Below are 21,874 nucleotides of genomic sequence, written 5' to 3'. Positions count from 1 at the left end.
TAGGTTTGCTGATTATAGGTTTTCAGGTAGATATTTAAGTAGTAATTAAATTAATCTTATATTTTCACCTGTTCTGAAATTTGAATAGAAAGAATACAAGGCTAAAAATAGACTTTTGAGAATTGATGGGTTAGCTACATATTCAGCTATATCTTCTGAACCCGTACCAGAATACAGCTTCAACTTTACACCTCCTTCTGCTGCCTCCCATTATTCTTGTTCTTAAAAAGTATTGCATTTCCTTTGGAAGATATTTATTCTCCTGGGCACAGGTAATAGTAATACTGGTTTTTCCTTGAGATTTTTTTTTTTTTGGCTTCATATTATTCTATACTCTTGGAAGAGATGATATAAATGATCAAGAATTCTCACTACCTTGGAGATTGATAAAATCTGGCCACCTTCGACCACTTTCATAGCTGCCCATCTCCTACAGTTTTTTCTCAGTCCCTTCTAACCTGTCATCATGATCTCTATTAAGATGGGGTATTTGGGGCGCCTGGATGGCTCAGTCGGTTAAGCGGCCGACTTCGGCTCAGGTCATGATCTCACGGTCCGTGAGTTCGAGCCCTGTGTCGGGCTCTGTGCTGACCGCTCAGAGCCTGGAGCCTGTTTCAGATTCTGTGTCTCCCTCTCTCTCTGCCCCTCCCCTGTTCATGCTCTGTCTCTCTCTGTCTCAAAAATAAATAAACATTAAAAAAAAAAAAAAGATGGGGTATTTGACTCATTCTGTACCTATTTTAATTTTTTTTTAAGTTTATTATTTTTACTTGCAGAGAGAGAAAGAGCATGCATGTGAGCAGGGGAGGGGCAGAGAGAAGAAAAGTGAGAAATCTAAGCAGGCCCCACACTATCAGCGTGGAGCCTGGTGCCGAGCTTGAACTCACAAACATGAGATCATGACCTGAGCTGAAATCAAGAGTCGGAAGCTTAACTGACTGAGCCACCCAGGTGCCTTGTTAATGTTTTTTAATTTTATTTTATTTTTATTTTATTATTTTTTTAATGTTTATTTTTGAGAGACAGAGAGAGTGCACACACATGCACGTGACCGGGAGACGGACAGAGAGAGAGGGAGACAGAGGATCCAAAGTGGGCTCTGCGTTGACAGCAGTGAGCCTGATGCGGGCTCAAACTCTTGAACCCCAAGATCATGACCTCATCTGAAGTCAGACACTCAACCCCCTGAGCCACCCAGGGGCCCCAAAGTTCTATTATTATTATTATTTATTAAAAACCTCTACTCCTGCAAGCCATCTGTCTTGTTACTAACTGGAATTAGCATACCTCTGATACAATAAACTCAGAAACTCCACTCACTCTACAAATTCTTAAACTCCTTCCTTTCCTGTTAAACCTGTTATGCTCTTCACATTTCTTTAGCATCCTCCATTTTCTACTTCTCTGACTTTCCATGCATTTATTTCTCTGTTCTGTCTAAACTCCAGGGTCAGTCTTTTTAACTTTCTTCAGTAGCTGGCTCAATTTCAAGCTTTCTGTTTTCCCTAGACAGACTTTTGCTCAACATGCCCAGCCATAGAACTGAATCAGCCTAATTGTAGTATTTCCCGTTTCAGTTCTCCAGTTGATGGGTGCTACTGGAGGGAGACAGTGGGCCACATAACCTAGTGGTAGAGTGTTTGCGTGTATCTGATGTAATTTTCATAATTTCCATGGAAGCTATTATCATCGCTGTTTTCTAGATCAAAAGCAGGAGGTGGAGGAAGAAGGGGTGGTGAAGGAGGAGGAACAAGAGGAAAGTTGGGTTTGAACTCAGACCTTCTGATACATCATAGGACGATGACTGAAGTGGTTCAAAATGTCACATCGGCACATCTGTCTTAGAGACGTCTCTTACCTTGAATGTCAGAAAAACTCCTCAGCTGTACTTTGGACCAACCGTAAGACAGTCTCCATAGCAATGCCTATGGCTAAAGTAATGGCAGCCTCCAATCGATTTGGTTTTGAGTTATTATCAATCTCAATGGTATGGTTGTAGGATTTTGCTACTTGTTTTAGGCCAATTAGGGCCTGCTTAGGTGACTGGCTAATGGGACTCCATCCCAACTAGTCACCAGGACGGCTAAACTGTGTGAGAAGTATGAAATGGATGTGGGGGAAGTAACTGATAAGCATTTGTTATGGTGGCTGACACATAAAGAAATATTTTCAAATTTTAATAGTTTATTTCTAGTTTCATTACAGAAATTTAGAAAACTAAATCATAAAAGAAGACAGCCTGTAATCAGTGGGTTTACTTTCTTCAGATGACTCATATGGGATTAGGGAAGGTATTATTATTTTAGTAATTCCAATTTGGTATTTTATGAGCCAAATAATCTGGAGGATAAAGGATACAAAATAATTGAGATTGGAATTGAAATTGTAACTCAGGTATTTGCCAAGTAGTATATGGTGGATGACAACAAAATAAAGCTAGGGTATTTATTTGAGGGGTCAAGTTCATCGGGTATGGAGGATGGGTGCAGATTCAAAAAGGTGTAAGAAGTTATAATCAGAGGATAGGGATTAAAGTTTGATATATCTGATGTGGCGAAATTTCAGGTAATTACAAGGTCCTGTGATGGTGGGGTACAGATATGAAGAAGTCTGGACTAGGTAGGGTGTTGAATGGACCGTCAACATGGACACTGAAATTTACAGAGTAGTGACAGCACAAGGAAGAGTAAGTTTAGTATGAGCCAGATGTCAGGTTCCTCAATGTTTGCAGAAGGCAACCTGGAGGTAAGGGATTAGCATGGATTAAGAGGCAATATATCTAGATGGCCAGACCCTTGTAGGAAGAGGAGTTTGCTAGGAACTACAGTAACACATTCCTGTGAAAGGTGCAGAAGAGATTCTGGAGGAAGCTGACTCTACCCCCTTTCCCTGGTCTGCTGAGGCAGGAGGAGAATGGCATTCATGATGGAGATGGCATTATTGAGGAAAAGGCAATACACATCATCTTCTTGGGAATCAGCAATTCCAGAATTACTATTGAAAGGACTGTGGGTTGGGGTTGGTGAGAAAGAACCTGGAAAAGTGACACTTAAGCTACTTGGTGGCAGTAATTATGGGTCTTTGGCTGAGAGGTCTGGAATCAAGAAATAGACTGCAGGGGCACCTGGGTGGCTCAGTCAGTTAAGCGTCTGACTTCGGCTCAGGTCATGATCTCGCGGTTTGTGAGTTTGAGCCCCTTGTGGGCTCTGTGCTGACAGCTCGGAGCCTTGAGTCTTCTTCGGATTTTGTGTTTCCTTGTCTCTCTGCCCCTTCCCCACTTGTGCTCTGTCTCTCTCTATCAAAAATAAATAAATGTGTAAAAAAATAAAAAAGAAATATACTGCATTCAGGGGCACCTGAGTGTCTCAATTAATTAAGTGTCCAACTCTTGATTTTGGCTCAAGTCATGACCTCATGGATTTTGGGATTGAGTCCTGCATTGAGCTCTGTGCTGACAGCACAGAGCCTGCTTGGGATCTCTCTCTCCCTCTCTCTGCCCCTCTTCTCCCCCTGAAGATAAATAAATAAACATTTAAAAAGAAAGAGAAACAAACTTCATTCGGGCTCTCTGTGGTGTGATTTGAGACATTTTGTTGTTTGTTAGTGTTATCACTGGCTATTTGATCCACTCTTGCTAGACTACTCATAAACTGAGCTAGTTGCTATTCTCCAAGCCTTGTTTATGCCTGTCCCTGCTCATATATACAGTTTTCCAGGAATGTCTCTCCCAGTCCATCTAATTGTCTGTAATCAACTTCCCATAAGACAATGTCACCCCTGATCTCCTCCAGGATGCTTTCTTCATACTTCTGCCCAGATATATATTCTCTGTTGTATTTGGCATGACTACTGAGATGCTTTGTACACATGTTATTTTGTATATTTATTGCAGGACTACATATTTTAGTTCATTTCCTGTATTACCTAACATGGGTCTCTCCCTTTCCGTGTGTAAAATACTTTGTTGAATAGTGCAATCTAAAGGGACTCCGGAGTTTTTTAACCCATGTGTTCAGATATTCCTGATTCATTTCTCCATGTAGCATGGTCACCTTGTTAACAAGAATTATTATTTTTTTATTAAAAAATTTTTTTAATGTTTATTTTTTGAGAGAAAGAAAAAGACAGAGAGAGGGAGAGAGGGAGGGGCAGGGAGAGAGGGAGGGGCAGGGAGAGAGGGAGACACAGAGTCTGAAGCAGGCTCCAGGCTCTGAGCTGTCAGCACAGGACCCTACTCAGGGCTTGAACTCAGAAACTGTGGGATCATGACCTGAGCCAAAGACAGATGCTTAACTGACTGAGCCACCCAGGCACCCCTAGATTTATTTTTTTAATGTCACTGCTTTATTTCAGTCTTTGTGTCTTGAGCTGCCTATTTTATACCTGTCTGGTGATAAAATCCACCCCCACCCAGCTTTTGTGGGGAGGGGTTGGGGATTTTCTCTAGCTATTTATTAATCAAAGAAGACCACAGCTATAGCTCATGTATCAGCTTCCTATTTTCTTCCTGGAGCATAAGGCTTAGCACTTTTTTTTTTTTTTTTCCTTTCTTGGGCTGAAACACCACTGAAAACCCCCAGCAAGTAGAAAGCATAGTTAAAGGATGACTGGAATATCTGTACAAGGTTTATTTTTGCTACCATAGCAACTACCAGCAGTTACATTGTCTCTCACTTTTGGAGCTTCTAGCTCACATGAAAAAATGTTCGGTGTACCTGGTATAACTTCTGGTATTAACCCCTGCTGGAAGTTGTGGCTTTGTCTCTTGTTAATGTGAAGAGCTTTGCCTTTAAGAAAACAAAACAAACAAAAACCAAAATAAACAAAACCCCAGCTCTTTAAATCTTTGACTACTTCCATTCATCATTGGGTTCTCTAGAAGTATTCTCATGAATAGCTGACTACTTTTCCTTATATATCCATTTAGTCTTTATTTTCATTATTTTAAAAATCACTTATTGACTCTTCTAGTGCCAGTGGAATAAAAAAAATGAAAATGACAAATTTTTTGCCTAAAATGAATCCATAATTTAGGATTGGAAATAGATGATGCATAAGTATCATATAGAGCTTTTGCACTCTGAGTACCTGTGAGTACCTGTGAGTGTCCTCTGAGTGCTAAGTGAACACAGGACAGAGGACTAGGATGTGCACTGGGAGGAAGGCAGAGAGAGTAGGGGGCTCTTCTCAGAGGAATTAACATTAGAACTGGCCTTTTTTGAGAGAACCAGTGTTTTGGACAACAGATATGCTTATACTCCTAAGGATTTCCCAGAAGGAGCTGTGCAAAATAATGTGGATTGAGAATTTATGTATGCTTTAGCAGTCGTGTGAGGAACGTGGGGGACTGAAGAAATACCTGTGAATTATTCTTTAAAGAAAGGAACTTACAATTTAATTAGAGATCCAAAATACAGACACAAAAATAGATCTGTAAGACCGTCTAGGATTATATGCATAGTAAGCATTTGAGTAGATTCCACCTGCTGTGCCTATGGTGATAGCACTCCCTTCTCCCTTCTTATTTGAGAATATAAAGCAGGCATCAATCAAAAAACTTGGCATTTTTGTCTATAAAATTAATATGAATGAAGCTAGGAGGTAAGTGCTGTGAATGCCGTGAAAGGAGAGACATCACCAGGAGCCGAGGAGAGAAAGGAAGCCTGAGAAGGTTTTGGTGGCCCACATGGGCTTGCTGCTTCTCTTGTCTGGTTGCTCTTGCCTTGTTGCTCCCCACCTCTTTCTGAAAGCCTGGGGCAGCACCCATGGAGGGTGTGTGACAACATCCACTCCCGTGATTGGCGTTGCTGTTTGATGGTTTTACCTTCATTCTTATCTCTTGCATTAAAATGTCTGATCTACATCTTGGGTGTGTTCGGAATGTCTAGGATGGAAGAGGAGATTTCAGTGTCTGGATCTGGCCAGTCCAGCCAGAACATGTGTTCCTGACCTTGCTGCTGGACTGGATGGCTTTTGTCAGGGCCATGACTCACAACCCAAGAGGCATGTGTCCTGCCTTTCTGAAAGACCTGTGGGATTTGATCACTTATCATTGAATTGTTGCTGTGGAAGTCCCAAAATACATAGTCATCATAATCATACACTGAAGGCTTAATCTTCCCTTTGCATAATACAGGAAAAAAATGGGGGCGCCTGGGTGGCTCAGTCAGTTAGGTGTCTGACTTCAGCTCAGGTCATGATCTCACGTTTTGTGGGTTCGAGCCCCACGTCTGCCTCTGTGCTGACAGCTCAGAGCCTGGAGCTTGCTTTAGTGGCCCCGCTTGCGCGCTCGCGCTCTCTCTTGCTCTCTCTCTCGAAAATAAATAAACATTAAAATTTTTTTAAGTGTTGAAAAGCTAGACGATCTATTGAACTATTGTTAACATTTTAAGCATAACCACAGTAATACTGAGGATTAAATGCAATAATCATGCTAGGCATTAAAGTTATTCATACTTTTGTAATCTGGAAATCTAAAATTATAAAACCTAAAAGGTGATTACAAAGTAACAAGGGAATTAGAAGTATTGTTTAAATGAAGAATATCCCAAATTATAAAGATAAAAATTCCTTTTTTTCTACTGGATAGTCTTTTCTGAGGTTAAAGAAAAAACACCATTAAGAAAATAATGCATGGCTTTGTTCAGTTTAAAAAAATTATATACATTGGTAATGTCATCAGTTATTTAGGAAATCATTTTAGATTTTTTTCTAAAAAGCAGCAGTGGTCTTTGAGTACCCTGTTATGCTCTTGATATCTGTTGAAAATAAGTCAATTTTATTGGTTTTTCTCAGTGCATGTGGTTCCCTCATGCTATTATTAAAAAATGTTCTGAGTACAGAATGCTTATAGATAAGCCATTTCACAGATCAGGCCTTTAAAATCAGGGTGTAAAATTTAATTTGGAGCAAATTTGGAATTAAATTTGACGTTAAGTTTAGTGGATAAGAATATAGGCTCTGGGTTCAAATGTTGCCTCCAAATGCCTCATTGACTCTCTAAATAGTTCTTATCCCTAAGTATCTTAAAAAAGGGCAGAGTGCCTGTTTGGGGTGCTTTGAGATAGAATGAAAGAGTGCCTGAGAAGCACTTTACAAAGAGCCTGGTCTGCAGTAAGGGCGGGCTGAACATTAGTTGCTGTGTGGGGCTATGATGATGCCAAAGCAGTTTTATCAACAAATTAAAATGTTACTTCAATACTCCTACAGTTTGTTAGTAGCAGTTTTATTTTTAGTGATCTTTTACAAACTGTTCCAGCCTTATCCATTTAGTATTCATGTACTTTTTGGGGGGACATAGGTCATTATTGTGCTTTTTGTCTTACGGATATGGAGCACCTAAGAAATAAAAGCCTTTTAGATTAAAAAAAAAAAAAATAGGCTGATAAATCAATGCAAAGAAGATAAATGTCTGCTTTCTCTATATGGTATTCATTATGATCTACATATAAGGTGCTGAATCTTATTTTCGTGCTTTTGATTTTAAAGTAGGGAAAATTACTTTCACAATTAAAATGCAACATTGTGAAATTCAGACTATTACAGAGAGAAACAGATTGCTCACTGCTGGTAAAACTCTGGAAGGGCATGTGTGTATTTAAAATCTTCCCAAAAGGAAGGAAACGCCCAGGGGAAAATATGCACATCACAGACAAGGTATTCTTAAAGGGTGTCTGTTCTGGAGTTTGACTAAGTGGAAGCACAAATTATTGACTGAGAATTATATTTACTTCTTGCCCAGAGACCTCACAAGGCGACAGCATGTCTTCCTGAAAGCATAGCATCTCCACTGTGTCTGTTGCTTACTCTGCCTTCTGGATTTCCACTTAGCCGGGCAGAGACACTGGCAGTGCCGCCCAGGGCAAACATCATTTGGTTTCTAAATAAGGCACAAAGCTGCAAATACACAAAAGTAGAGCGGTTGTAGTACTGCAGCTCGTGTCTATACTTTGTGGCAGTAATAATACCTATGTCTTTGTAGAACTTATAACCTAATATCTTAGGAACCCAGGAAAATAATATTTAGCTTTAAGATTAATGTTTAGTTATTATTTTCCAAGAGGAAGCCACACTAAAAAAGTTGATCTAGAAAGAGCCCTCATGAAAAATCTCAAAACTTTTTCATGTGATTCACCCAGAGGCCTTTAAAAGAAAGTGTATGTGTCTGCATTTGTGTTTGTATCTTTAAATGTAAGTTGACTGATAAGTTATAGATTTAAATTTTTTAAACTGATACACTTAAAAAAAGTTTTTTTATGTTTATTTGTTTTTGAGAGAGAGAGCATGAGCCAGGGGAGGGGCAGAAAGAGAGGGAGACACAAAATCTAAAGCAGGCTCCAGGCTCTGAGCTGTCAGCATAGAGCCTGACATGGGGCTCGAACTCACGAACTGTGAGATCATGACCTGAGCCGAAGTCAGTCGCTTAACCGACTGAGCCACCCAGGCGCCCTATACTTTTTAGTTCTTTTTAAGGGATTGCATAGAATTAATTTCACTGTCAAAATGTTTATAGTAAAGGTCTGCTTTTGCTCTCTTTTTGGGCATTAAAATGCTCAATAAGAGTTAGTCATTTCTATGCTGCAGATGCTGTGCTGAGAACTTTCTTTATATTAGCATATTCAATTTTTACAGTAAACCCCTGAGGTATTATTATTATCCCATTTTACAGATAACCCAAGAGAGAGTGAGGATAAGTAACTTGCCCTAGATCACCCAACCAGTTAATGGCTAAGCTGGGAATCAGCCCAGGCAGTCAGCTCTATCTTGCTAGATTGTTTGGTGTTTAGCGAAAGTAGCACTTAGCTTGAATTGTAGGATAGTGGTGTGATGCTGCAGTTATTTATCTAAACTACAGAAAAGATAAGAATAATTACATTATATTTTTACCTTTTAAAATATAGAAGTGCATGAAGCAGACATTGTTCTCCATAGGCCTAAGTGCAGCCTAGAGAACCTTCCCACAGATGGGGGCCTACCCGTATTACCTTTTTGCGCATCCCTACTCTCCCTCACCTTAGCTCTTCTTTCCCTCTAGACTGATTTATTGGAACAGTGGCTGGCAGAGGAATCCTAGGCCATGTGGCCTCTGCTGTAGGAGCTGAAGGGCCTTATTGTCAGGGGCGTTCCCAGGGACCCTCCAGTGCAGACCAGATAGTTGTACTGGGGCCTGAGTGTCTATGGCAGTCTAGGAGACATCCTGCAGTGGAAAGGCTGGCAAGGTATCGCTCCCCAGAAAATAGATTCTGGGGGATAGAGGAGGGGTGGGGTGGGAGCAATGTTTTGTGAGGAGAGCCAGAAAAATAAGTAAATGAAAGAAAAAATATCACTGACAAATGCTTTGTAAAGAATTAAGATAGGGTGATGTAATAACGATTGGTTTGCTGCTTTAGACAAGATTCCTAGAAGTCTTTCTGAGAAGGTAACATTTAAACAGACCTGAGTGATGAGGAAAGCTGTAGGGGGAAAATAATTCCAGGTCTGGGAAAGAGCAAAGGCAAAGACCCTAAGGTTGGGAAGGCTTATGAATAAGGGACCTACAAGAAAGTCAGTGTTGCTAGTGCACGGAGGGCTAAGTGAAAGGGGTGCCAGAGCCAGACAGAGCCAGTCTGGTTAGGTATTATTCAATGATGAAACTTTTGGGATTTACTCTTAGAACCATAGCACACCTTTGGAGGAGTTACAACAGAGAATGAGTTGACTGAATTTACATTTAAAAATGATCACTCTTGAAGGGTTTAGAAGAGATTGGATTGCAGTGTGAGAGCAGAGGCAGGGAGACTGTAATGGTGGTGTATGTGGGAGGGATGGCAGGTTGACCCTAGAATAGTTGTAATAGAAATTGAGTTACAGATTCGGCATCTATTTTGGACTAAATATGAGCAGTGAAGGAAAGAGAGGAATCAAAGTTAATTCTTAGATTTTTGGCTTTCTGGAGCTGGTTATTGAGATGGGAAGGCTAAGTTGGGAGAAGTGAAGATTTTGCTTTTGGCATTGCCAACTTTAAGATGCCTAATTAGACAGCCAAGACAGATGTAAGAAAATGGGCAGTAATACTGCAGGTACAGTGAATTTGTGATTGATTATGCAACCTGAAACACCTTTGAAAGTGCAACAGGGGTGTGGTGGGATTTAGTAAAACCCAACTACTATACTAAAGCAGGGACAACAGAGGCAAATTGGGACCTTCTTGGCAAACCAGAAGGTATGATATGTAGGAATCTAGTTCCAGGGAAGGATTTGAGGATTGGTGATATCGGATGTTTAAAGTAATGCTAAGAAGTCAAGTGAGATAAGAACAGAGAGGAGGTCTGTTCTTCAAAATCCAGAGCAACATAAGGGGATTGGGTGATAATAAAAATATAAGACAATATCAGCAAGGTTAGGGGGTGCCAGCCAGATAGGAGTGGACTCCTATGAGGTTAGTGGACTGCCAGCCAGTAGGAGGTAAGGAATTAGACATAAAAGCTATAGACGCCCTTTTAAAGAGGTTTTGTTGTGGAGAGGGATGTAGGTGAAAAATACAGCTCTTTTGGAGACGGTTGAGTCCCATTTAAGACTATAAAGGAATTCCAGTGGAAGTCCTTGGTTTATTTGAGGCTGTAACTTGCATCCAAGTCAATACTGCACATGTGGAAGAAGAAATAATGTTTCTGTGAGTGAAAATAAGGGGACGTGTAATTTTGGATCAAAGTTTCTATTGCTCTTATTTGAATAATCTGTATTTGATTTTGAACATCCTAAAAAAAATTGAATTGTCACGAAGATGACCTTTGATTTGAAAAAGGGCTGACTATAAAATCTAGCCTTTCAGATGCTCCTCCATTCACGTTAGGGCTATAGTCTCCCAGACTGGTAAAGGGGGTAAAGCCATGTAAGTCAAGTTTCAGCTTCCATTGTCTGTGTTGGGGTTTTTATGATGAGAAATGGTGTTTGCCTTGAACCAACTGGGAGAAGTCTTAGCCTCTGCAGGAAATATGCCTGTTTCCTTTCCCTGTTTACAAAATTAAATACCTGATCTTTTCTCTGAATTTTATTTGTATTTACCCAGCTTTCTTCAGATTGTCATCTTACAAGTAATTTTAAGATTTTTCTTAAATATTCTATATATGTTTCTTGGCACTGGCACCTAAAGATTAAATTATCTAGTGAGATGTTGCTTAAAAATTTAAGAGAAATTGTGTATGTTGAGAATTGGTAAGAATTCATAATTTTATAAAAAACAGATAAAAATATTGAATTCTCTAGTTTTTAAACTGCTAAATAAGGAGCTACTTTTTATAACTACTGTGTAAGACACCTTCCCTTTAGAAAAAGGACCTGTGAAAACGTTACATGATCATTCCCGGAATGATGTTGAAAGACCGGTAAATTCCTCCTTTTACATATTTGCCAGAGGTAAGAAGTGCCTGGCACTTAACACACATGATAAACAGTAGAGTCAGTAATAGAACAGGACAGTTGGTTTAGCATTTTCGAAGAGTAAATAGCCAAAGGGACAGTACCATTTCATGGAGATTTTATGCAAGAATTGTAAGTACATATGATTTGTAAACTTATAAGAACTTAAAATTTCTTAACCTTTGCTTTTAAAAATGGTCTAATGTTTTTCTTTGAACTATTATACTTTTAAGCATTATAATCTATTTGAGGACTCTTTGAGTCAGAATTTTTATAGGAAAAGCTGAAGAGCTTATGGTTTTGTGAATTGATGTTTTGGAGACTAAGTTATATAATTTATTTCCCTTGACACATTAGATGTAGATGCAAGGATGTAATTTATGCTTGTTGGAAAGGAAAAATATAATAATTTATTAAACTCTGTGTGTATATATAATTACTGTTGTTTATTATGTTTTTATTTAATACACTTTGAAGCTTTAAGCCATGGTGATGTTTCTTTGAAATTATGAATATTTCAATAAACAACATGATAATTTTTTATCTAGGACTTTCACTAAAAGTGAAATCAGTAATACTAATTACTATCTCTTTTAATACAAAAATGCTATAAAGTATACTTTGAACATTTTCTTCATTTGACATCAGAAAATAAGTAAACTGAGATTCAGAGATTCATGTTACTTAACAAGAAATTCAAACTGTAATTAACATTTTGTTCCCAGGTTGGTGCTCTTTTTTTTAATACCATATTGGCATGAGGTCTGTCTATGTTAACACCTCTTTAGGTAGTGAGTAAAAATAGCATTCAGTCAAATTTATCTAAATTAAAAAAACACACACACAAAAACAAAGAACCTATTCTTAATACATAAATCTTAGAGCAGACCCCTAGCATAGTATTAACTCTGTCAGCATGATCCATGAATAAGAAGGTTGCTAGTGGAAGTTATGACTTGGCTGATACTTGATTATATGATTTTGCTTATGTAACTAACCAAAGAACACAACCTGACTCATCACTTTGCTTATAATATTGTACTTCCTTTGTAAAAATGTGTGTGCTAAAACTTCATTCTCTTTTTAGAGACCACACTAACCTCATCCCTTAAATAAGATGCCCAGTATTATGTAATTTTAGATGAAATGTGGAAACAAGTCTTTGTATATGCTAAAATTTTGGGGTGGAATATCTGTAGATAATCAAAATTGAAACTCTAATAGAAACTTTAATCAAAACCCTAAATGATTTCCACTGGAGGTCTGGGGGCTTAAAAGAAATAATAAGGTAAAGAAAGTGAACTAACATTGTCTTGTGGTAGGAAGTATTTTTTCCCAGCTTTATTAAGATATACTTGGCATAGGGGTGCCTGGGTGGCTCTGGGTGGCTCAGTCAGTTAAGTGTCTGACTTCGGCTCAGGTCATGATCTCGCGGTCTGTGGGTTTGAGCCCCACATGGGGCTCTGTGCTGACAGCTCGGAGCCTGGAGCCTGTTTCAGATTCTGTGTCTCCCTCTCTCTCTGTCCCTCCCCCCACTTACACTCTGTCTGTCTGTCTGTCTCTCTCTCTCACAAATAAATAAACATAAAAAAAAATATACGTGGCATATAACGTTGTGTAAGTTTGAGGTGTACAATGAGTTGATTTGACACACATACTGTGAAATGATAATCACTAGTACTTTAGCTAATGACTCCATCATATCACATAATTACCCCCCTTTTTTTAAATGGTGAGAACATTTAAGATCTCTTAGCACCTTTCAAATATATAATACAGTATTATTAACTGTAATCGCCCCGCTGTACATTATAGAGTCCCAGAACTTACTCATCTTATAATTGGAAGTTTGTGCCCTTTGTCCAGCATCTCCCCATTCCCCCGACTCCTTAGCCCCAGAAACCAACATTCTAGTCTCCGTTTCTCTGAGTTCTCTTTTAGATAACACATATAAGTGATATCATCCAGTATTTGTCTTTCTCTTTCTGACTTATTTCACTTAGCAGAATATCCTGAAGGTTCATCCATGTTGTCCTAAATGGCAGGATTTCTTTTCTTTTTTAATGGCTGAATAATACTTCATTGTATTGTATGCCACATTTTTTTTATTCATTTATCCATTGATAGACACTTAAGTTGTTTTCTTGTCCTGGCTAGTGTGAAATAGTGCTGTAATGAACATGGAATCTCTTTGAGATCCTCTTTTCATTTCCTTTGGGAATATACCCAGAGGTGGGATTGCTGGATCATATGGTAGTTCTATTTTTAATATTTTTGAGGTTCCTCTGTACTGTTTTCCATACTGGCTGTACCAATTTACCTTCCCAATAACAGTGTGCAAAGATATTTCTTATAGCTGTTCAGTATTTAAAGAAGTCTTCCTAAAAGTGATAAAGTTATAAAAACCTTAGAGAATGGAGAAGTAACAATTGTTTGTACTAAGGAAGGGTTCTAAGTATTCAAATTATAAATGAACTTGCTATTATAAAATATATCTAAAACGGGGAAAATAATTGGTTCAGTAGGATCAGAGTGCTTACTTTTTTTAAACAGGACTATGTTTCTGAATACTTTATAGAAATCTGACTTGCATAATTCAAATTTATAATTTTCCTGTAGAAAAAAATACATGAGATTTGTGTTTTTCAAATTTCAGTCACAAAGAAACCTTATCACATTTAAGATTCACACATATCAAACAACAGAAAATGCAATCTCACCATATTTTATTTTAAAGATCAAAAAGATGTATCAAGTTATTATCTGTTTAAATGCTGCTAAGCACACACTGAGGATTATAAGCTAAACAAATCCATTTATCCATGTAGGCCATGAGGTCAGATAGTTGAGACTATAAATAGGCAGATTTAATGATGTCATTTATAAGAAAGAGGAGAATGTTCCTCTGGGGTGTCTTGTTTGCTCCCACTAAGCATATGTTCTTCAGAAAGCAAAGTACTGAACCAGATGGAATAAGGAAAAAAAAAAAACTAAGGTGAGTAACAGAATTATTTAACACAAACTCATTATACATTCAACATTAAGAGTATAATTATATTGCATTTTCATGTTTGAAATGATTATGCATCAGTCTCTAGGATTAAATTTGGGTGAGTGTTTTCTACGGCATCTTGGAGTTATATAGTCATGACTTTAAATGAAATGTTTAGATGCCTTCCTAGCACTGTTTAACTTTTTCAAAGGAAAGAGGATATTTATTCACACAAAGAAAAAATGCAGTGGTTAGTCCCAAAGCCATGTATATGGAGATGTACAAGTAGAAACTCATTCTTTCTCAACCCCAACTGTTTCAACTTTCCCACAATGCTATGCTTGGTACTGACTCCTCACCCTGCCCCTTTCTTTTAAACTTGAGCCAGTTGTCAGTTAGACTCTACAACTCTCAAGTCATACGGATAGTCCACTGGTGATTCCATTTGTTGGGGTAACTTGTTTGTTAAAGGTTTTGACTTTCTGTAAAAGTGTAGCTAAGTTCTATTTTTGTTTTGTTTTGTTTGTACCCAAAGAGAAATGCTAGAAAACAATGTAAAACTACTGTTTAAATAGACAAAAACATTTTTATAAATGTTTATTTATTTATTTTGAGAGAGAGTGAGCGAGTGAGCAAGGACTGGGGAGGGGCAGGGAGAAAGAATCCTAAGCAGGCGCCACGCTGTCAGCACAAAGCCCAATGTGGGGTTCCACCTCATGAGCTTTGAGATCATAACCTGAGCTAAAATCAAGAGCTGGATGCTTGACTGACTAAGCCACCCAGGTGCCCCAACATTTGAATATTAAATTGATTACATTTGGCTCTTTTATTTTTTATTTTTTGAAAATTACTCTTGTGGAATCACATAAACATGATTTACCAATTTTCACAGATGGAAAAAAAGTTGTTGGTCAAAGTTAACTGTCATTTCTTTAAGTGAAGACATAAGATATCCCATGTACTTCATGAAAATAATCACCGTTCATCAAAAAGAAATAGTTAAAGGGTTAGTTTTGCTTTTGTGATAAACTATAAATACGATTCTTTATGTTTTATAATTTTTATTTTTTGCTTTTGCAGTTTTCCTTAAGAAAAGTGGTAGAAGGAGATTAAGAAACTAGAATAAGAATAACATGTGAATGGTGGTCATGAAATTTTGAGGACAAAATGTAGACTATAATCTTTTGTGAGATCATTGCGATATATCTGATTGGTTTTTATTTTAGGATCAAAACGTGAATGTCACTTATTATTTTAGCTCCTTTATCTTGGCATTCATAATACAGGACACACCTATTATACCAGAATTCTTGTGCTAAAGTTGTTTTAATGGCTTTGATATTCTCAAGCTATTTTTGAACAAAATCTTTGCTAAGACTTTGTACTGTATTGACCACCAGTACTTGGCATGTTATATATGCCTTTGTTTCTAGATCCGCCTATTTCCTCAGGGAAAGTTTGTATAAATGAATGAGACTACTGTATATTTCTTTGTCATTTCCTCCTGTTGTTTCTTGGGAGGAAGAACTGCAATAGATTTTACAGTATTTCTACCCTAAATTAACTACCTTACTGTGGAGCTCAAATATATGGTAGTTGGGAGGGCTGGAAATAGTACGTCAGGTTGCTTAAACCAGGCAGATGACACGTTATTTCCTCTTTAGAATGTGGGTGATTTCCTTTGCTTAAAAAGACTATAGTTTTATAGATCAGGAAAGCATGGTTCCAATGAATTAGTCTTTAGGATACACAACATCTCACGGTTTTCTTCTTTTAGATGTTGTTCCAGAGAGTGTAATAATAAATTGTATTTATTGAATAGGTTCACACATTTTTTTTTTTTTCCTATCTGCCATTCCAAATAGAATTTTAAGATCTCAGATTGTTGTTTCACAAGTGCTGGACATACATAGTAGGAGATTCAGTAGTAGAATGGCATGGGGGAAAGGAAATGGGCTTGCAAATCAACTACCCTGGGTTTAAAATCTGGATCTGCAGTTTATAAGCTGTGGCTAGGACAAGTTAATTCTACTCTCTGGAATTCATTCCTTATGCTGTAAAATACAGAAAACAGTAACTGACAAGGTTGTTGTAAGAATTAACTATAATGTATACATACTGTAATGCATAGTTTCTCACCTATTGTAGCCTAATGAGTTGCACTATTGATGTTATTGTGGGCACTTCACCAGTGCTCATTAATTAAAGTAAAGGCACCTAAGAGAAAGTAACATTTGGGGCTTTTCATGTATAGTTAAGTAAAATAATAAGCTATTAATTGTTTGAGTGCAGGAAATGTTGTATTTCTTTTTCTACCCAAAGCCAGTGTTGGTAGCTTAATAAATACTGTTGTGTGGGAGTGTGTGTGGGAAAACTCATGTTGCCTTATCTCCTGGTTCAAAATTCTTTCCCATGCATCATTACCTTTAACTCTGTATGGTAATTCTATTAAGTGAGCTTGTTTTAATTTATCTATAATTTGCCTTTTTTCACTCAGGAATATAAAAAAATATATATATATAATAATATATATTATATATATATTATATATATATATTTTTGCTGATGATTGGAAGAGTTTGTTAGACTAACATGAGAAAATGTTAATAAAAGGTAAAGGACTCTATGATAGATGGGAAGAGGAAGAGAAAATTCTTTTAATGGGATACAGCTGTTAGGAATTTTTTTTTTTTTTTAATGTTTTACTTATTTTTGAGAGAGAGAGAGAGAGGACAGACAGAGTGCAAGCTTGGGAGGGGCAGAGAGAAAGGGAGACACAGAATCTGAAGCAGGCTCCAGGCTCTAAGCCCAACATGGGGCTCGAACCAACAAACCATGAGATCATGACCTGAGCTGAAGTTGGCTGCTTAACCGACTGAGCCACCCAGGCGCCCCTAGCTGTTAGGAATCTTAATGGTTGGTTGGTTATTTGTCTGCATTGCTTCAAGACCACCAGATTTTTATATGATTGAGAATAATTTATTCCTTGTGTAAGTTCTCCTTGTTTTCTGAGACTTGGTGTCAAATGGTGAAACTTTCATTTCACACTAAATACATCAAATGTCCTATCTCAGCATGTTGTTAAGAAATTAGGATTTTTTTGTAATTGGGAGGTATTTGAGCACCTGACTCTGTGTGTATGTATCTATCTGAAGAAACAGAATTCATTCATTCAACAATATTTTATTAAGCATCTTTCTTTGTGCCAGAAAAAAAATTCTAGATCCTTCAGAATATAGCAGTAAACTAGAGTATTAAAGTGCTTGGACTCAGTGAGCTTTCAGTCACTAATCAGAATTTAATAATCTGAACTAACTGCTAGTCAGAATTGTGAACATTTACAGTAAATCACTTGAACATTGTGGCTGGATGAGATGTATATAATATGTAAACAGGATTTCTTTGCTTAATATGCTATTTTGTGCTTGTAATAAATAACAAAAAAATAGGAGATAGGAAGGCGAACTCTTTCCTAGAGACCTTTTCTTTGTCAGTAAATATTTAGTTTTCATTTTCATTGGGATTTTTTCAGTTCTGATGGCACAAATAAGATTTTATTTCTAGGTTTTTCTTAACTTTCCTTTTATTAAATTATTGAGATTGAAATAATCATGAAAACATTTAATTAATAAATAGGATAGTCCCAGATTATTCCTTCCCCAGATGAAAGGGAGTGTTTCTACAGAAGGATAAAAATGATGGTTTCTTGAAAATTATACATTAATGTATTTATATCTTAATACTGCTTGGATTATTACTCTGTTGAGAGTATTGTTAGTATAATTTCTGACCTGTGATCTCATCTGCAGTGTTCTCATTTTTTACTACCTTTCTTACAAGATTAAGAGGTACCTGATGTGGTTTTTGTTTAGCTTGCAAGTGTTTGGATGAATTATAAAAATGGGTTTGGGGCCAGTATTTCTTAAAGATTTCTCAGTGTATGGATCAAAGTTCTCCAGCAATCTTATGTCTATTAATACCCTTCAACTTCAGTGAACTTCCTTACAGGGTCAATGAGACTTTCCCTCCCTGGGTGAAACCTGCTGAAATGGCTGTGCTTTGCACAGTGACTGCTGGAGCCAGTAGGGCTACTTTCTAGATTTCCTGCTGGTACCTCTTATTATATTTATCACAAATGTGCTGAATGAGAGAACTAAAAGAATAAAAATGATAAAAATCAAGGAATTTGCACTCAAATTGCTTGCAGGTGTCTTGAAATCTGTTGCTTACTTTAAAAAACTGGAAGTGAAAGGAAACCATTGTGTGCTACTTCTCTGCAAGACCAACGGGGTGAAAATCCACAGTGTGTATATTTGCAAAGATAAGCTTTCACTCTACATCACAGATCATCAATGTATGATTTACATCTGTGTTTTTTAAGTCAAAATGACATGCTTGAGGTTTACTTGAACTTTTGATTTCATATTTTAGGTGGCTTTTTAAATGGCCTTCTGATTAGGTACAGAGGGTTTTCTTATATTTGTGTTCCTTTATGATCATTTTCCAAAATCATTATTCCCAAGTGCTTTCTGTAAGATAACGTCAATACCAATTCCGTGTATATATTAAAACTCTAGAGATATTTTCCCAAATGAATTTATTAAGTATGTAAGAAAAATATTAAAGACATTTCTACAGTTCTATGTCAGAGTTTAAAAGTACAGTTTTGAATTACACGTTATTGCATAAGCAACACTTAAGGGGAATCCTAAATTTCTTGGGTTAGGTAGTGAAACCAGTACATAAACACAGTTATGCTGTGTTTTCATTATACCAACACCTCTTTTTTATTAGATGTATTAATGTATTCAATGATTGCTGCTTTATATCTTGCCTTAAAACAAATATGTTTAATTATTCATTATAGTTATTGCACATTAACATTTATACTAACCCTTTTGATCTGTAGTTGAAAGAAGAATGGCTTTACTGGAAAAGCAGTTCTTGAGCTGTTAGAATTGTAACCAAAATGTTCCTTGAATAATCAGTTTGTGTCTGAGGCTGTGTTTTGTTTAGTCTAAGTGTGACTAATAATTCTTGAATATTTATTAGTCTTCCATGAATATGTTATACTTTTAAATTTTTTTTAATGTTTATTTATTTTTGAGAGAAACTGAGCCTAAGCTTGGGAGGGGCAGAGAGAAAGGGAGATGCAGAATCTGAAGCAGGCTCCAGGCTCTGAGCCGTCAGCCCAGAGCCCGATGTGGGGCTCAAACTCACCAACCCATGAGATCATGACCTGAGCTGAAGTTGGACGCTTAACCTACTAAGCCACCTAGGCGCCCCAAATATGTTATACATTTAAATGCCAGTGATGTCAAATAGCTTTAGGGAATCATGGCTTTAAACTATTTCGTGAGTCTGGGAGGAATTACACTGGGTACTTAGGAACATACTATATTGGTTTTGTTTTGAAGTCTTAACAAGAATGATATACCAACAAGGGGTATGTGCAAGGACTTGCTTGTGGACTCTTCATAGCAACATTATTATAATAGCCAAAATGGAAACAACCCAAATATCCTTCAATTAATGAATGGATAAAATGTGGTCTAGTCATATAATGGAATAATACTGGGCAATAAATAGTAGGAAAGTACAGTTACATACTACAATATGGACAAACCTCAAAAGTATCATAGTGAGAGAACCAGAGAGAAGAGGACATATATTTTATAATTCTATTTATATGAAATATCCAAAAAGCCAAGTGTATAGAGAAAGAAAGTAGATTAGTGGCTGCCTAGGGCCCCAGACGGGTTAGGAATAGGACATACATATTAGAAAGAAAATGATGATCTGTGCTTATTTACTTATTTTATCTAAAAAAATTTTTAATGTTTATTTTAAGAGAGAGAGAGAGAATGAGCGGAGGAGGTGCAGAGAGAGAGGGAGACACAGAATCAGAAGCAGGCTCTAGTCTCTGAGCTGTCAGCACAGAGCCCAACACTGGGCTCAAACTCATGGATCATGAGATCATGAGCTGAGCCAAAGTCAGACACTTAACCAACTGAGCCACCCAGGGGCCCCAGTCTTTGCTTATTTAAATTTTCTTAATGTTTATTCATTTTGAAAGACAGAGACAGAGCACAAAGCAAGGGTGGAGTGGAGGGAGAGGGGGGAACAGAATCTGAAGGCATGTCCAGACTCTGAGCTGTCAGCACAGAGCCCGACACAGGGCTCAAACTCACGAACCCACGAGATCATGACTGGGGCCTAAGTGGAACACTTAACCAACTGAGTCACCCAGGCACCCCAGCAATCTCTGCTTATTTAAAGCACTTAGAATATTAGAGTAGAAGAAACTTACCAAATTTTCCAGCACAGCTCCTCATTTGCATACGAAAGGGCAGAAGTGACTTTCATTTAGGAGGTCAGCATGTATTTGATCTAGATATATTTAAAACTTTTTTTTTACATTTATTTATTTTGAGAAACAGAGAGTGTGAGCAGGGAGGGCAGAGAGAGAGGGAGGACACAGAATCAGAAGCAGGCTCCAAGCTCCAAGCTGTCAGCACAGAGCCTGACACGGGCTCGACCCACGAACCGTGAGATCATGACCTGAGCCAAAGTCAGACGCCTAACTGACTGAGCCACCCAGGTGCCCCTGATCTAGATATATTTTAAATATGCATTTTTGATTAGCCTTAGTAATGTTTTTTTTCAATTGTTTCTAGTTGTTTGTTCATCTGTACCATAAGACATAAACTTGGGGGGGGGGTGGTTCTCTATCAGTAATTCTCAAACACAAAGGAAAGAGTATTACTCATCACCCAGCTTCTGACCTTCCCTGCCTCTATTTTCTTTCCCTTTTCTCTTTTGAAGAATATCCCACCCGTAGCCCACTTTACTTATGAGTATTTTCTTATATGTGTATGAGTGATAATGACTCTTGTTTTAAACATGCCTTCTCTAGTATTATAGTATTAGCAGAATTAACGTATCATCTAATACTCCTTTAAATTCTCTAGCAGTCAGTTTGGTCCAAACCGGAGTCAATTTCCCACATTCCTTTGGTGGTTACGGCACTTAAATCTCCCATTCTACGCCAGTTCTTGTCCTCGTCCCATTTCCCCACATCATCGATTTGTAGGAGAAACTGGGCTGTAGGCTATACACATTCCAGATTTTGCTGAATTACTAGATTTGCTAATTATTATATTAGGTGAATTATTGAGCACAAATCAGAAAATGCTTTATACATTTCATCCAAAAGAATTATTTTTTTCACAGAGCTGAGAGCAAATGAGTTTGCATTTAAGAATTTACAGCAGATGTTTAAGACTGAGATTTAAGATTTAAGATTGAGCAGCCTTTCAGAAATGGTGTTCCAAGACTTGATTTATCCTGTTTTATTGTTGTATTTCTTTTGGTAAAAAGATGGATGGGAGACTTTGGGAAACTGAATCATTCCTCCCTCTGTTGAGGTAAAAAGGGGCCTAGTAGGTGCTTAGCACAGAGACACTCAATGTAAATGCAAAAGCC

At 37.5% G+C, this 21,874-nt stretch overlaps 1 protein-coding gene across 13 annotated transcripts in view; it reads left to right on the top strand.

The window, feature by feature from the left end:
• The window catches only part of COBLL1 (cordon-bleu WH2 repeat protein like 1), a 169,823-nt gene that overhangs the window by 60,579 nt on the left and 87,370 nt on the right, over positions 1-21,874 (top strand). The window contains exon 1 of one of the 13 annotated variants that reach the window (XM_030324546.1): positions 11,483-11,529. The exons of the other annotated variants lie outside the window; for them this stretch is intronic. Within the exon in view, the coding sequence (XP_030180406.1) occupies positions 11,519-11,529 (11 nt within the window). The 5' untranslated portion in view covers positions 11,483-11,518. Of the gene's footprint in view, positions 1-11,482; positions 11,530-21,874 lie in introns of those variants that run through there. 13 annotated transcript variants of the gene reach the window in all.

Source organism: Lynx canadensis, chromosome C1 (assembly GCF_007474595.2).
Source record: "Lynx canadensis isolate LIC74 chromosome C1, mLynCan4.pri.v2, whole genome shotgun sequence".
Taxonomy (NCBI): domain Eukaryota; kingdom Metazoa; phylum Chordata; class Mammalia; order Carnivora; family Felidae; genus Lynx; species Lynx canadensis.
This window is presented reverse-complemented; position numbering and strand designations above follow the sequence as displayed.